This window comes from Stegostoma tigrinum, chromosome 6 (genome assembly GCF_030684315.1).
Source record: "Stegostoma tigrinum isolate sSteTig4 chromosome 6, sSteTig4.hap1, whole genome shotgun sequence".
NCBI lineage: Eukaryota > Metazoa > Chordata > Chondrichthyes > Orectolobiformes > Stegostomatidae > Stegostoma > Stegostoma tigrinum.
In genome coordinates, this window is record NC_081359.1 from 83,767,182 (window position 1) to 83,780,739 (window position 13,558).

The window sequence follows — 13,558 nt, forward strand, 5'->3', positions numbered from 1 at the left end:
CACCTGACTATGACATGAAAATTATTCATTTTGCATACACTTTGTGTGAAATTTGACCCTGACCTTCAGGAAAAGTATCTAATCTCCATTCTTAGCCATGCAGTCCTGGTTTATGTCACACTTACCCTGGAAAGATACAAATCTACCTGGAGTCATTGAATAGCTGTTCAGCTCCTTGTACCTCTGTATACCAGCGAGTCAAGCCTACTACCTCATGGCTTACTGTGTTCCTGCTAATTCCTTCCACAAATATGACAACATGGTATCAAGAAGCAATGGTATATCCACAGCCCAATGCAGACTTGAAGTGGCTGAGGTTGCACGGCCAACAAACAATTGTGTAGCAGCCAGATATTAAATAATTCAAGGTATTGGAAAAGAAAGTTCAAGTTTGGAGAATATTGTGTAGCACATCTGATGCAGATATCTAAAAATACCTGTATACAGAGGAAAATCTAGCATTTGGCTGCAGTTGAAAAATATGTCAAAAAAATTTCAAGGGTGGAAACAAACAGTTTTGGATTGCTTCTTGAGAAAATATCCTGACGCAAGCAAGCCAGCAAGAAACTTAGATGGCATACTAGGAGTATGAAAAGAAACAATTCTGTGCAACAGAAAACCTAGATTTCAGTGTTTGTCAGAAGAACTTGATGTCTGGTTTACTGCATTTTGCTGGTTTGTATCAGATATTGACAAATGAGTAGATACAGGTTGACCTGGATTGCAAATATGGATAAGACTCCCACAAACTTTAACATATTAGTCAGTTAGAAAGTGAGCAAAGTTGGAGAGAAAGCAGTGTTGGTGAAGACAACTTACTACGAAAGGAGTATATCCACATAGATGATATTTTAAAGAAAAACCCTCCCAAAACAGCACATACTGAAAAGCGTAGTTTTACACGTGTACATGAAGGGATAAAGGAGGCATGACAGTATAGCTGAGGAAAATTTGGAACTTCCAATCATGAGACTTATATAAAGATACAAGCCTTCTGATCTGACAAAGCCCAGATCACATCTTGTTGAAATTGGTGAACAACAGACCACACAATGGTGATGTTATAGTGATGTCCGACAGTGTAATTAGTTTTCTTCAATCATTTGATATCTCTCCTAAGTAAGTCTTTCAATAATAGCATCAAAGGTGAACCTTTTGGATAATTAGAGGAAAGAAGACATTCAGCCAAGGGAAGCATCATTTGGTCTTCAATGTTAGCAATCCTGTGTGAAATGCTGGGGTTTGGGTGTGGAAAATCAGACAGATAGTCATCAAACTATTAAGGAAGTGTGGGCTGTCCAGTGCGTATGATGATCATTTGTAGAATGCTATGGATAATGACATGCATGCTAATGAAGATGGTGTTGATCAATACGATGCCAATCCGAAGACAAGAACCGTGATTTTTTAAAAAATTTAATATGTACTTGTACTGCCACTTAGTACTGGTATTCTTCTTGTATTGTAGAAAAAGCTGAGTGAAACTGTACAGAAGTTTTTTGTTGTTGATGCATTTGATACATTTGATTTGGTACAGAATAATTAATGTCTGTGTCCATGCAGGTTATTACTTGTTCATAAATGAAAATGTCATGATAAAAAAGCTTTTGGCTTCACTTGTGCTATTTTTGGCGATTGCTTTGGTAGAAACATTCTCCAATGTGGCTGGTTCAATAGCAGTCAGTGGTAAATGGAATTCAACCTGGATAAATGTGATCTGATGCACTTGGATAGGGCAAACAAGGCAAGGGAATGCACGATGATGGCAGGACTCTGCGAAGTACTGAGGATCAGAAGAACCTTGGTGCACATGTACACTGGTCACTTAAAGTTTCAGGACAGTTGGATAAAGTCATTAAGAAAAATATGGTCTACATACCTGTATTAGTTGAGATATAGAAGTTGAAGAGTCTATGCTGAAACTGTATAAAACATTTATTGCTAGTATTGCATAGAGGAATGTGATTGCACTGGACAGGTTGCAGAGGACATGTGCCTGAACTGGAAAGTTTGAGGAGAAATTGGACAGACTGGGGTTGTTCTCCTTGGAGCAGAGAGATTGAGAAGGGTCATGATTGAGATGTAGAAAATTTATGAAGGGAGTAGATATGGTAGAAGGGTAGGAACTTTTCTCCTTGAAAGAAGAATCAATGACTGGGGACATAAATGGAAGAGCAAAGACGGAAGATTTTGAGGAGATGTCAGGAAATCCTTTTACACCAAGAGGTTGGTTGTAAGCTGGAACACACTGTCTGTTAGGGTGGTTGTGGTAGAAACCCTCATAACACCTGTGAAATGTTTAGATGTGTGTTTACAATTCCAAGGTGTACAAGGCTATGGGCTAAGTGCTGGAAAATGGGAATGGAATAGGTGGGTGGTTATTTTTGATCAACATGGGTGTAATGGTAAAAGCGTCTTTTTCTGTGCTGTAGATCTCTATGACTTGTGCTTGATGTAAAACTTCATGTGGCTTTTGGGAATGCAGTTAGTTTTATTATGGCATTCTTTATGGCAAGTCTGTGCTATCAGGCAAAAGGAGAGGAAGATGCAACATGCAAATAGGTGTACTTGCTGTCCAAACACATTTTATAGGTTAATAGACAACAAGCTTGCATTTAAGTAAAAAACAAAAGAACTGCAATTGCTGTTAACCAGGAAACAAAACAGAAGTTGCTGGAAAGGTTCAGCAGGCCTGGCAGCATCTATGAAGGGTAAAACAGAGTTAATGTTTTGGGTTTGGTGACCCTTCCTCAGAACTCAGAAGCTTGCATTTATCTGTGGAATAGTGGTGTGGAGGCTTTGCTTCTCTGAAGAGCAAATTCCATTTGCAATTGTGTTACTTTATAGAAGAAGATCTGCAACAACTGACAGTCATAGCAAATACTGCCTGTTGCAGCTGTGAATTATTTTCAGTTCGCTACATTGGGGCGGAACAGTGGCTCAGTGGTTAGCACTGCAGCCTCACAGCACCAGGGACCTGGTTCAGTTCCAGCCACAGGTAACTGTCTGTGCGGAGTTTGCACATTCTCCCTGTGTCTGCGTGGGTTTCCTCCGGGTGCTCCAGTTTCCTCCAACAGTCCAAAGATGTGCAGGCTAGGTGGATCGGCCATGCTAAATTGCCCGTAGTGTTCAGGGGTGTGTGGGTTATAGGGGGATGGGTCTGGGTGGGATGCTTCAATGGGCAGTGTGGAGTAAAGAAGAGGCCATTCAGCCAATCAGGTCTGCACTAACCTGTCTACATAATCCCTCTTACCAGGACTTTGTGCATAGCCTTGTATGTTATGACATTTCAAGTACTCATCCAAGTACTTGATAAAGATTGTGAGATTTCCTGCTTCTACCACCCTCCCAGGCAGTGCATTCCAGATTTCCTCCATCCTTTGGGTGAAAACACTTTTTGTCAAATCCCCTCCACGCCTTTTGACTTTCACCTTAAAATTATGTCTCCCTTGTTAGTGACCCTTAAACTAAGGGGAACAGCTGCTTCTTTCTTCCCTTTCCATGCCCTTCATAATCCTATATGCTCAAACCAGGCTCCCCTTCAGTCTTATCTGTTCTAAAGAAACAATCCAAGCCTACCCAGCCTGTCTTCATAGCTGAATGCTTCAACCCAGGCGATATCCTGCTGAATCTCCTGTGCGCTTCCTTTAGTGCAGTCACATCTTTTACGTAAAGTGGTGAATGGAACTGCATACAGTGCTCAAGTTGTGGCCTAATTAAAATTTTGTATAGCTCTAACATAACCCTCTATGCCATGACTGATAAAGGCAAGTGTCCCGTATGCTGCCTTAACTGTCAGGGATCTGTGGACAAGCAACCCAGGAACTTTTTGTTTCTCTGAGCTTCGTAAATGTTCAACCTTTCATTGAGTCCTCTCTCTGTCATCTTTTAGCTTCTTCCAAAGTGCATCATCTCTCACTTATCAGGGTTAAATTCCATCTGCCACTGATCTGTCCATCTGACCAACATTTTTGTATCTTCCTGTAACCTGAGTCCTCCTTACTCACCATTAACCACCTGACCAATCATTGTGTTATCTGTAAACTTATTAGCCCCTCCCCCGCCCAAATTCTCATCTATTTCATGTATATGTACCACAGACAATGAGGGACCCAGCATTGATCACTGGGGTACACCACTGGATATCAGCCTGCACTCACGTAAGCAGCCTGCTACCATTAAGCCAGTTTTTGATCCATCTTGCTCAGTTACCCTAAATTTGATGCACTTTTATCTTCCGAGGAAGAGTCACTGGATCCGAAACGTTAACTCTGACTTCTCTCCACAGATGCTGCAAAACCTGCTGAGCTATTGCAGCAATTTCTATTTTTGTCTCTGCTTTTACTTTATCAGTTTCCTGTATGGACTTGCCAAAGGCTTTGTTGAACTTACGTAAACCTGAACTATCCTAATCTATGCACCTTCACCAAAAAATGATTCAAATTGATTAGGCATGACCTCTCTCTGACAAAACCATGCTGAATGCCCTGATCAAACCTTACCTCTCCAAGTAGAGATTAATTCTCCTCTTATGGATTTTCTCTAGTAGGCTCCCTACCACTGATGTGGGACTTACTGGTCTGTAATTCCCTGGTTTATACCTACCACCCTTTAAAAGTACAACCACCTTCTCTTACCAGTGACCTCCCCTGTGGAGTTGGTTTTTTTGTGTCTTGCATCGTTCTTGTTGCAAATATGGTGGAGATGATAGTATAGTGTTAACATCGCTGAATTCGTAATCCAGAGGCCCAAGTTAATGCTCTGGAACTTGGATTCAAATTCGAAGATGGCAACTGACGTAAGTGAAAATCAATTAATAAATCTCAAATATAAAACTAGTAATAATACTCAGGAAAACTATTATTTTGCAAACTCATTCAGCTCATTAATGCCCTTTAGGGACAGAAGTTTGCTATTCTTACCTGGCCTGGCATTCATGTCACGTATTGTAGTGGATTGAATTTTAACAGTTTTCTGTAATGTCCTAGCAAACCTCTTAGGTCGAAGGGCAATTATGGAAAAGTAATGATTGCTTTCCCTAGGGTAGTGGACAAACTGAAGGGTATTTATATTAGGCAGGAAATGGTGTTGGATAGACTGTTAGGTCTGAAGGCCAATAAGTCTCCGGGACCTGATGGTCTGCATCCCAGGGTACTTAAGGAGGTGGCTCTAGAAATTGTGGACGCATTGGTAATCATTTTCTAATGTTCTATAGATTCAGGATCAGTTCCTGCGGATTGGAGGGTGGCAAATGTTGTCCCACTTTTCAAGAAAGGAGGGAGAGAGATATCATGAAATTATAGACCGGTTAGCCTGACGTCAGTGGTGGGAAAGATGCTGGAGTCAATTATAAAAGATGAAATGATGACGCATTTGGATAGCGGTAACAGAACAGGTCAGAGTCAGCATGGACTTACAAAGGGGAAATCGTGCTTGACTAATCTTCTGGAATTTTTTGAGGATGTATCTATGAAGATGGATAAGGGAGAACCAATGGATGTAGTGTACCTGGACTTTCAGAAAGCCTTTGATAAAGTCCCACATAGGAGATTGGTGAACAAAATTAGGGCACATGGTATTGGGGGCAAAATACTGAGTTGGATTGAAAATTGGCTGGCTGACAGGAAGCAAAGGCAGGTGATAAATGGGTCCCTTTCGGAATAGCAGACAGTGACCAGTGGGGTACCACAAGGTGCTGGGACCGCAGCTGTTTACGATATATATTAATGATATAGATGAATGCATTAAAAGTAATATTAGCAAATTTGCTGATGACAAATTTGGGTTGCAGTATGAAATGTGAGGAGGATGTTATGAGAATACGGGGTGACTTGGGCAGGCTAGGTGAGTGGACGGATGCATGGCAGATGCAGTTTAATGTGGATAAATGTGCAGTTATACACTTTGGTGGCAAGAACAGGAAGGCAGATTACTATCTCAATGGAGTCAAGTTAGGTAAAGGGGAAGCACAATGAAATCTAGGTGTTCTTGTACGCCAGTCAATGAAAGCAAGCAAGCAGGTACAGCAGGCAGTGAAGAAAGCTAATAGCATGCTGGCCTTCATAACAAGAGGAATTAAGTATAGGAGCAAAGAGGTCCTTCTGCAGCTGCACAGGCCCCTGGTGAGACGGCACCTGGAGTATTGCGTGCAGTTTCGGTCTCCAAATTTGAGGAAGGACATTCTGGATATTGAGGGAGTGCAGCGTAGGTTCACGAGGCCAATTCCCGGAATGGCAGGGCTATCATATGTTAAAAGATTGGAGCGACTGGGCTTGTATACACTTGAGTTTAGAAGGATGAGAGGGGATCTGATTGAGGCGTATAAGATTATTAAGGAATTGGACACTCTGGAGGCAGGAAGCAAGTTTCCGCTGATGGGTGAGTCCAGAACCAGAGGACACAGTTTTAAAATAAGGGGTAGGCCATTTAGAACAGAGTTGAGGAAAAACTTCTTCACCCAGAGAGTGGTGGATATATGGAATGCTCTGCCCCAGAAGGCAGTGGAGGCCAAGTCTCTGGATACTTTCAAGCAAGAGATAGATAGAGCTCTTAAAGATAGTGGAATCAAGCGTTATGGGGATAAGGCAGGAACAGGATACTGATTGTGGATGATCAGCCATGACCATAATGAATGGTGGTGCTGGCTCAAAGGGCCGAATGGCCTACTCCTGCACCTATTGTCTATTGTCAATAACTCTAGAAAAGGATTTTCAGTATGATAAAGAAGTGAATACTTATGTCATAGAATGTTGAGAAAAACTGTGGTCCAACAGAAATTTTTGGCAGCAACACATTAAAGAATATTTCAGATGAACAATCCCTGTTGTATGTGCTAGTGGTCAATCCTTTGTGTACCTCCAAGTCCTTCATTCTCAAATGGATTAAATAACAAAAGAACAACTATGGTATTCATGTTAAGCAATATTACGATGTTTTCTACTACTGCAGGAATGTACCCCTACATATAAAATTTTTAAAAGGGATTGCAGAAATGTCTACACCCAAATTTTCATTCTTTTTAAGGTCCAAGTGCTTGTCTTGTCTATATTTGTATTTCTACAGGTGTTTCCTCGGTGGCTCCAAAATGGAAGACTCCTTCAGGGCTATTACAAGCTCTGCTTTAAGCCATTAAAAGTACTAGCTTGAGAGCAACAGTTTACTAGTACAGACTGGCCTAGTTGGCTTTCTGTCATCAGGATCTCCCTGGGATCCTTGCACACGGTGTACTATTGGATGTCCAATTCCAATTGCATAACTATCTTTAATGTCAGATTATGGTTCAACAGTCCAACTGATCTTTGGGATGACAAACTGTAGAACGTTCATGATTTGATTGAACCACCTCGTTATTGAGTCTCCTTGTCTTTAATGGTTGAGAAGGTAGTATTATTACTGATGCCATGTACACCTGCAGGGAAAGCCTAGCAGCACTGTCTTTTACAAAGACTTTTCGCTTCGTGGATGACTGTAAAATGTTCATGCTATGAATTAGCCTTGCACATGTGTTGGTGGCAGGCTCCATATTGTGTACGTCCAGATAGCTCAATGTATTCAGTAAAATCTGGTGCACCAAAATTATCTAAAATCTATATCCCTGCACTCTCCAGCAAACCATAAACTCTTCCCTGGGCTGTTCTTTTCATTAACATCTGTTGCTGTTTGTTTATACTTCATGAATCATTCAGTGCAAAGCCTGTTGTTCATTATCAAAATGATATTGGCGTAAATTTCTCTGCTGTATATGAAATAACGTGACAATGTATCTTTGGGGTGCCCTCCTCCTTGGATCCTTCATTATGAATGATTGGGCTTCCTGGTGAAGTTGTGCTTCTTGTGCCTCTGAAATATTGCTCTTTTTATTGTTGATAAATATACTTCTTCCACAGTGTTGTTGGCTGGCTTTAAGTAGTAGTTGTCCCTCGAGCTGTTGCATCGCCCCAAACGCTGATCTGTCTAAAGAGTGCCTGTTCAACTGTGGCATCTCACAAAACCAAGTTAAAGAATATCTGGTCTCAAATAGTACAGGATGCACGCTGAGTCTTTCAGATGTGATGAAGCTCCACCCATTGCCTCCCTCATTCATGCTATGCGAAAATCACTGACAGCTCAATTATTTTTGTATGTAATTTCATGTCTAACTTACTCTGTATTTTTTACAGTGATTCTCAAGGTAGTTGCCACTTTGTTGAAAAATTCTACACCAAGCAGTGAGCTGATGGAAGTTAGACGTCTGTTTTTATCAGATATGATAAAATTATTCAGCAACAGTCGGGAAAACAGAAGGTATGGTGACACAGGGATTGATTTCTGCTTGCCTTTATATTTCTACATATATTGTTCGTGTTTTAATCCCTAACATGCCTGCTTAGCAGATCCTGAGATAACAAAATGTAGAGCTGGATGAACACAGTAGGCCAAGCAGCATCAGAGGAGCAGGAAGGCTGACGTTTTGGGCCTAGACCCTTCAGAAAAGACGCATTTTCTGAAGACAGTTTAGGCCCGAAACGTCAGCCTTCCTGCTCTTCTGATGCTGCTTGGCCTGCTGTGTTCATCCAGCTCTACATTTTGTTATCTCAGATTCTCCAGCATCTGCAGTTCCTACTATCACTGCTTAGCAGGTCCATTTTGTTTAGCCTGTCCAATGAAGGGCCTCATGTTGGAATGAAATTTGTATTAATTCTGTGTTTCTTTCCTTATTTACGGTTCTCCATTTATATTGAATTACATTTTTAAATTTCTCTCATGTTTATGATTTCTTTCCTTGCTTGATTCTGCAATTGTCTTTTTTGACTTAGAACCATTAGGTCATGTTAAGTTCAAAAGCTGTTGTATTAAATGCATCATACCTTAGATTTATTTCTATGTGTATCTAGTGCATAAAAAGAATGAAACTTTGAAAATTAACTCCTAAAATTAATAAGATCTGAGAAATGTAGATTCTGGTGAACATGGGACATTTTGGTTATGTTATTTCATTTTAAGTTAAAACATGAAGTAATTCTTCCATGGTATCATTTCTGAGTCCTTTGAGTAAATGGAGCTGGGAAGTCATGTTTGAGGTTATACAGGATATTGGTAAGGCCTCTTCTGCAATATTGTGTCCAGTTCTGCTTGCCTACTTATAAGAAAGATGTTATTAAGCTAGAGAGGGTTCAGAAGAGATTTACCAGGATCTTGCTGGAAATGGAAGGTTTGAGTTATAAAGAAAGGCTGGATAGGCTGGGACATTTTTTCAGTGGAGGTTGAGAAGCAACCTGATAGAAGTTTATAAAATGATGAGAGGAATAGATAGAGTTAACGGTAGATATCTTTTTCCGACGATGGGAGATTTCAAGACAAGGGGACACAATTTTAAGGTGAGAGGCAAATTTTTTTACACAGAAGGTGGTTTGTGTCTGGAATGAATCTCCTGAGGCAGTGGTGAATGCAGGTACAATTACAGCATTCAAAAGACATTTAGATTGGTACATGAGTAGGAATGATTTGGAGGGATTTGGGCCAGGAGTAGGGGGTTGGGAGTAGTTTAGTTTGGGATTATATTTGGCATGGACTGCTTGAACAGAAGGGTCTGTCTCCGTGCTGTATGACTGCATGCATGCTTAGTTTAGTCATGCACCGGACTTCTCCCAACCGAAAATTGCCTTATTCTTCTATCTTCAGCAAGCCAAGTCACTCAATGTTCCTCTATGTTGATGAACCACATTATGCTTAATACCTCAATTGTAGGCCCCGATTTTCTATACAAGAGGACATGGAGTTTTCAAAGCCTTCCTTTAGGTGGATTATTTCTAATCCCTTAATTGGAGCTCAACTCATTTAACTTTCCTGTAGAATTCACGATAATTCAGCAAAAGCTGTCCAAGTTGTGGAATCACACCCGAGTTGAACATTATGCAAGCAAATTCTTGATAATCCTGAGTTTGCAAAGAATTACACTGATAACCAATTCAAGATTATCACATTTGCATTATGGCGCATTTGCTAGGACAGAAAGCTGCATTTATTAATAAATAGACCGAGCCTCTTCCTTTGCAGGTAGAAAAACATGTACAGAACAGTTTCAACTTAACAAAATAGGTGGTCGATACACGCTGGTTCATTTCTCAGGGCCATTTCTTGACCAGTCTGACTCAATCTGCCTTGTTTTTAAATTTGAACAAAACCTGCCAATTATCATTAACAAGTGTATTCTCTATAGCAAGGCCTGTACCAATCAGAGTCACTTGCTAGCCAGTCAGCATGTTTCTTTCATACAAAATTTATCTTGCAGTGAGAAACACAAATGATGCTGATGAAACAAATATATTACATTGATTAGGATCTGTTTTATATGTGCGTATTTCTACTATGATGTATTCTTTTCAGGTGTCTTTTGCAGTGTTCAGTCTGGCAAGACTGGATGTTCTCGCTTGGATATATAAATCCTAAATGCACAGATGAACAGAAAATAACAGAGATGGTCTACAACATTTTCCGTATTCTTCTGTATCATGCAATTAAGTACGAATGGGGAGGCTGGCGTGTTTGGGTAGATACTCTGTCAATAGCACATTCTAAGGTAGGATTTGTTAATAATTGTAACTTCATTATATTAGCAGGAGTTAACTACAAAAGCACATGTTCAAATTCTGCTGTAAAGTGCATTGCTAGTATAACAAAGAACCTTATTCTTTGTACTACAGAAATAAAAGTTGAGGGTGGGCCATCTCAGTCGGCTGGACGACTGGTTTGCAAGCATACTTCAGCAGCGTGAGTTCAATTCCTGCTGAGGTTACCAAGAAGGATTGCCCTTCTCAATCTCTTCCCTTGCCTGTGGCATACTGACTCTCAAGTTAAACCACCATAAGTCATCTCTCTCTAAATGAGAGAGCACAGCATTATAATTTAGTAAGGCGGTAGCAGCTTTTTACTATAGTAGTGACAATGGAATAATGGATCATGACTTTCATTGCAGCATAAGAGCAGTAACTTATTTTCAAAATTGTTTTAATATGGTTCAGCTGACTATGTAGCAATAAACATTTATGGATTGAAGAAGACTGAAAATATGTAATGTGTAATGTGATGTGCAGTTCATTGTCACCCTCTTCTGGTAAATTAGAAAAATTGCAATTCAGCTGTCTGTCACCTGGGTTACTTCCAGATTTCGTTGCCTATTAAAACATTCTACATTTTGGTTGAAATGGAAATTAGCTTTATTATTTGGACAATATTTTGTTTGTTAATCATTTTCTGTACTAATTTGTTTTAAAATTCTAACTTAAAATAATTTAAATTAAACTACCTTTGTATTTTTGGCTGAGACTGTCTAGCTACCCCCGTTACAATTCCATCTTTGATTGTATTATGCTATGTGTCTCATCATTATGTCTGAATCAGAGTCAAAGAGGTATTCAGTACAGAAAAAAGGCCTTTGACTACATTGAGTTTCTGCCAATCAAAAACAGGCACACAGGCTGTTCTAAGGTAACAAAGTGTGAAGCTGGATGAACATAGCAGGCCAAGCAGCATCTCAGGAGCACAAAAACTGACGTTTCGGGCCTAGACCCTTCATCAGAGAGGGGGATGGGGAGAGGGTTCTGGAATTAATGGGGAGAGAGGGGGAGGCGGACCGAAGATGGAGAGAAAAGAAGATAGGTGGAGAGGAGAGTACAGGTGGGGAGGCAGGGAGGGGATAGGTCAGTCCAGGGAAGATGGACAGGTCAAGGAGGAGAGATGAGGTGGTAGGTAGGAAATGGAGGTGCGGTTTGAGGTGGGAGGAAGGGATGGGTGAGAGGAAAAACAGGTTAGGGAAGTGGAGACAGGCTGAGCTGGTTTTGGGATGCAGTGGGGGGAGGGGACGAGCTGGGCTGGTTTTGTGGTGCAGTGGGGGTAGGAGAAGAACTGGGCTGGTTTTGGGATGCAGTGGGGGAAGGGGAGATTTTGAAGCTTGTGAAGTCCACATTGATACCATTGGGCTACAGGGTTCCCGAGCGGAATATGAGTTGCTGTTCTTGCAACCTTCGGGAGGCATCATTGTGGCACTGCAGGAGGCCCATGATGACATCGTCTGAGGAATGGGAGGGGGAGTTAAAATGGTTTGCGCCTGGGAGGTGCAGTTGTTTATTGCGAATCGAATGGAGGTGTTCTGCAAAGCGGCCCCCAAGCCTCCGCTTGGTTTCCCCAATGTAGAGGAAGCCACACCGGGTACAATGGATACAGTATACCACATTGGCAGATGTGCAGGTGAACATCTGCTTAATATGGAAGGCCATCTTGAGGCCTGGGATGGGGATGAGGGAGGAGGTGTGGGGGCAAGTGTAACACTTCCTGCGGTTGCAGGGGAAGGTGCTGGGTGTGGTAGGGTTGGAGGGGAGTGTGGAGTGAACAAGGGAGTCGCGGAGAGAGTGGTCTCTCTGGAAGGCAGATAAGGGTGGGGATGGAAAATGTCTTGGGTGTCGGATTGTAGATGGTGGAAGTGTCGGAGGATGAAGTGTTGTATCCGGAGGTTGGTCGGGTGGCATGTGAGAACGAGGGGGATCCTCTTCGGGCGGTTGTGGCGGGGGCGGTGTGTGAGGGTTATGTTGCGGGAAAAGCGGGAGACGTGGTCAAGGGCGTTTTTGACCACTGCGGGGGGAAAGTTGCAGTCCTGGAAGAACATGGACATGTGTGATGTGCAGGAGTGGAATGCCTCATCCTGGGAGCAGATGTGGCGGAGGCGGAGGAATTGGGAATAGGGGATGGAATTTTTGCAGGAGGGTGGGTGGGAGGAGGTGTATTCTAGGTAGCTGTGGGAGTCGATGGGCTTGAAATGGACATCAGTTACAAGCTGGTTGCCTGAGATGGAGACTGAGAGGTCCAGGAAGGTGAGGGATGTGTTGGAGATGGCCCAGGTGAACTTGAGGTTTGGGTGGAAGGTGTTGGTGAAGTGGATGAACTGTTCGAGCTCCTCTGGGGAGAAAGTGGTGGCGCCGATACAGTCATCAGTGTAACGGAGGAAGAGGTGGGGTTTGGGGCCAGTGTAGGTGCGGACTGTTCCAAGTAACCTACAAAGAGGCAGGCATAGCTTGGGCCCATGCGGGTACCCATGGCCACCCCATTTGTCTGTAGGAAGTGGGAGGAATCGAAAGAGAAGTTGTTGAGGGTGAGGACGAAATCGGGTGGCGGGTAAGGGTGTCGGTGGAGGGGGATTGGTCAGGCCTGCGGGACAGGAAGAAGCGGAGGGCCTTGAGGCCATCTGCATGCGGAATACAGGTGCAGAGGGACTGGACGTCCATGGTGAAAATGAGGTGTTGGGGGCCAGGGAATTGGAATTTCTGGAGGAGGTGGAGGGCGTGGGTGGTGTCACGGACGTAGGTAGGGAGTTCCTGGACCAAAGGGGAGAAAATGGAGTCCAGCCAAGTGGAGATGAGTTCGGTGGGGCAGGAACAGGCTGAAACAATGGGTCGACCAGGGCAGGCAGGTTTGTGGATTTTGGGAAGGAGATAGAAATGGGCCGTGCGGGGTTGGGGAACAGTGAGGTTGGAGGCTGTGGGTGGGATGTCCCCTGAGGTGATGAGGTCATGAATGGTGTTGGAGA

The 13,558-nt window shown here is 42.5% G+C and overlaps 1 protein-coding gene across 2 annotated transcripts in view; it reads left to right on the top strand.

Annotated features, from left to right (window-relative positions):
- nbeaa (neurobeachin a) overlaps window positions 1-13,558 on the top strand; it is an 828,675-nt gene that overhangs the window by 202,393 nt on the left and 612,724 nt on the right. For both annotated transcript variants that reach the window (XM_059646713.1, XM_059646714.1), the window contains 2 exons: window positions 8,160-8,283; window positions 10,366-10,558. In XM_059646713.1, the coding sequence (XP_059502696.1) occupies window positions 8,160-8,283; window positions 10,366-10,558 (317 nt within the window). The remainder of the gene's footprint in view (window positions 1-8,159; window positions 8,284-10,365; window positions 10,559-13,558) is intronic.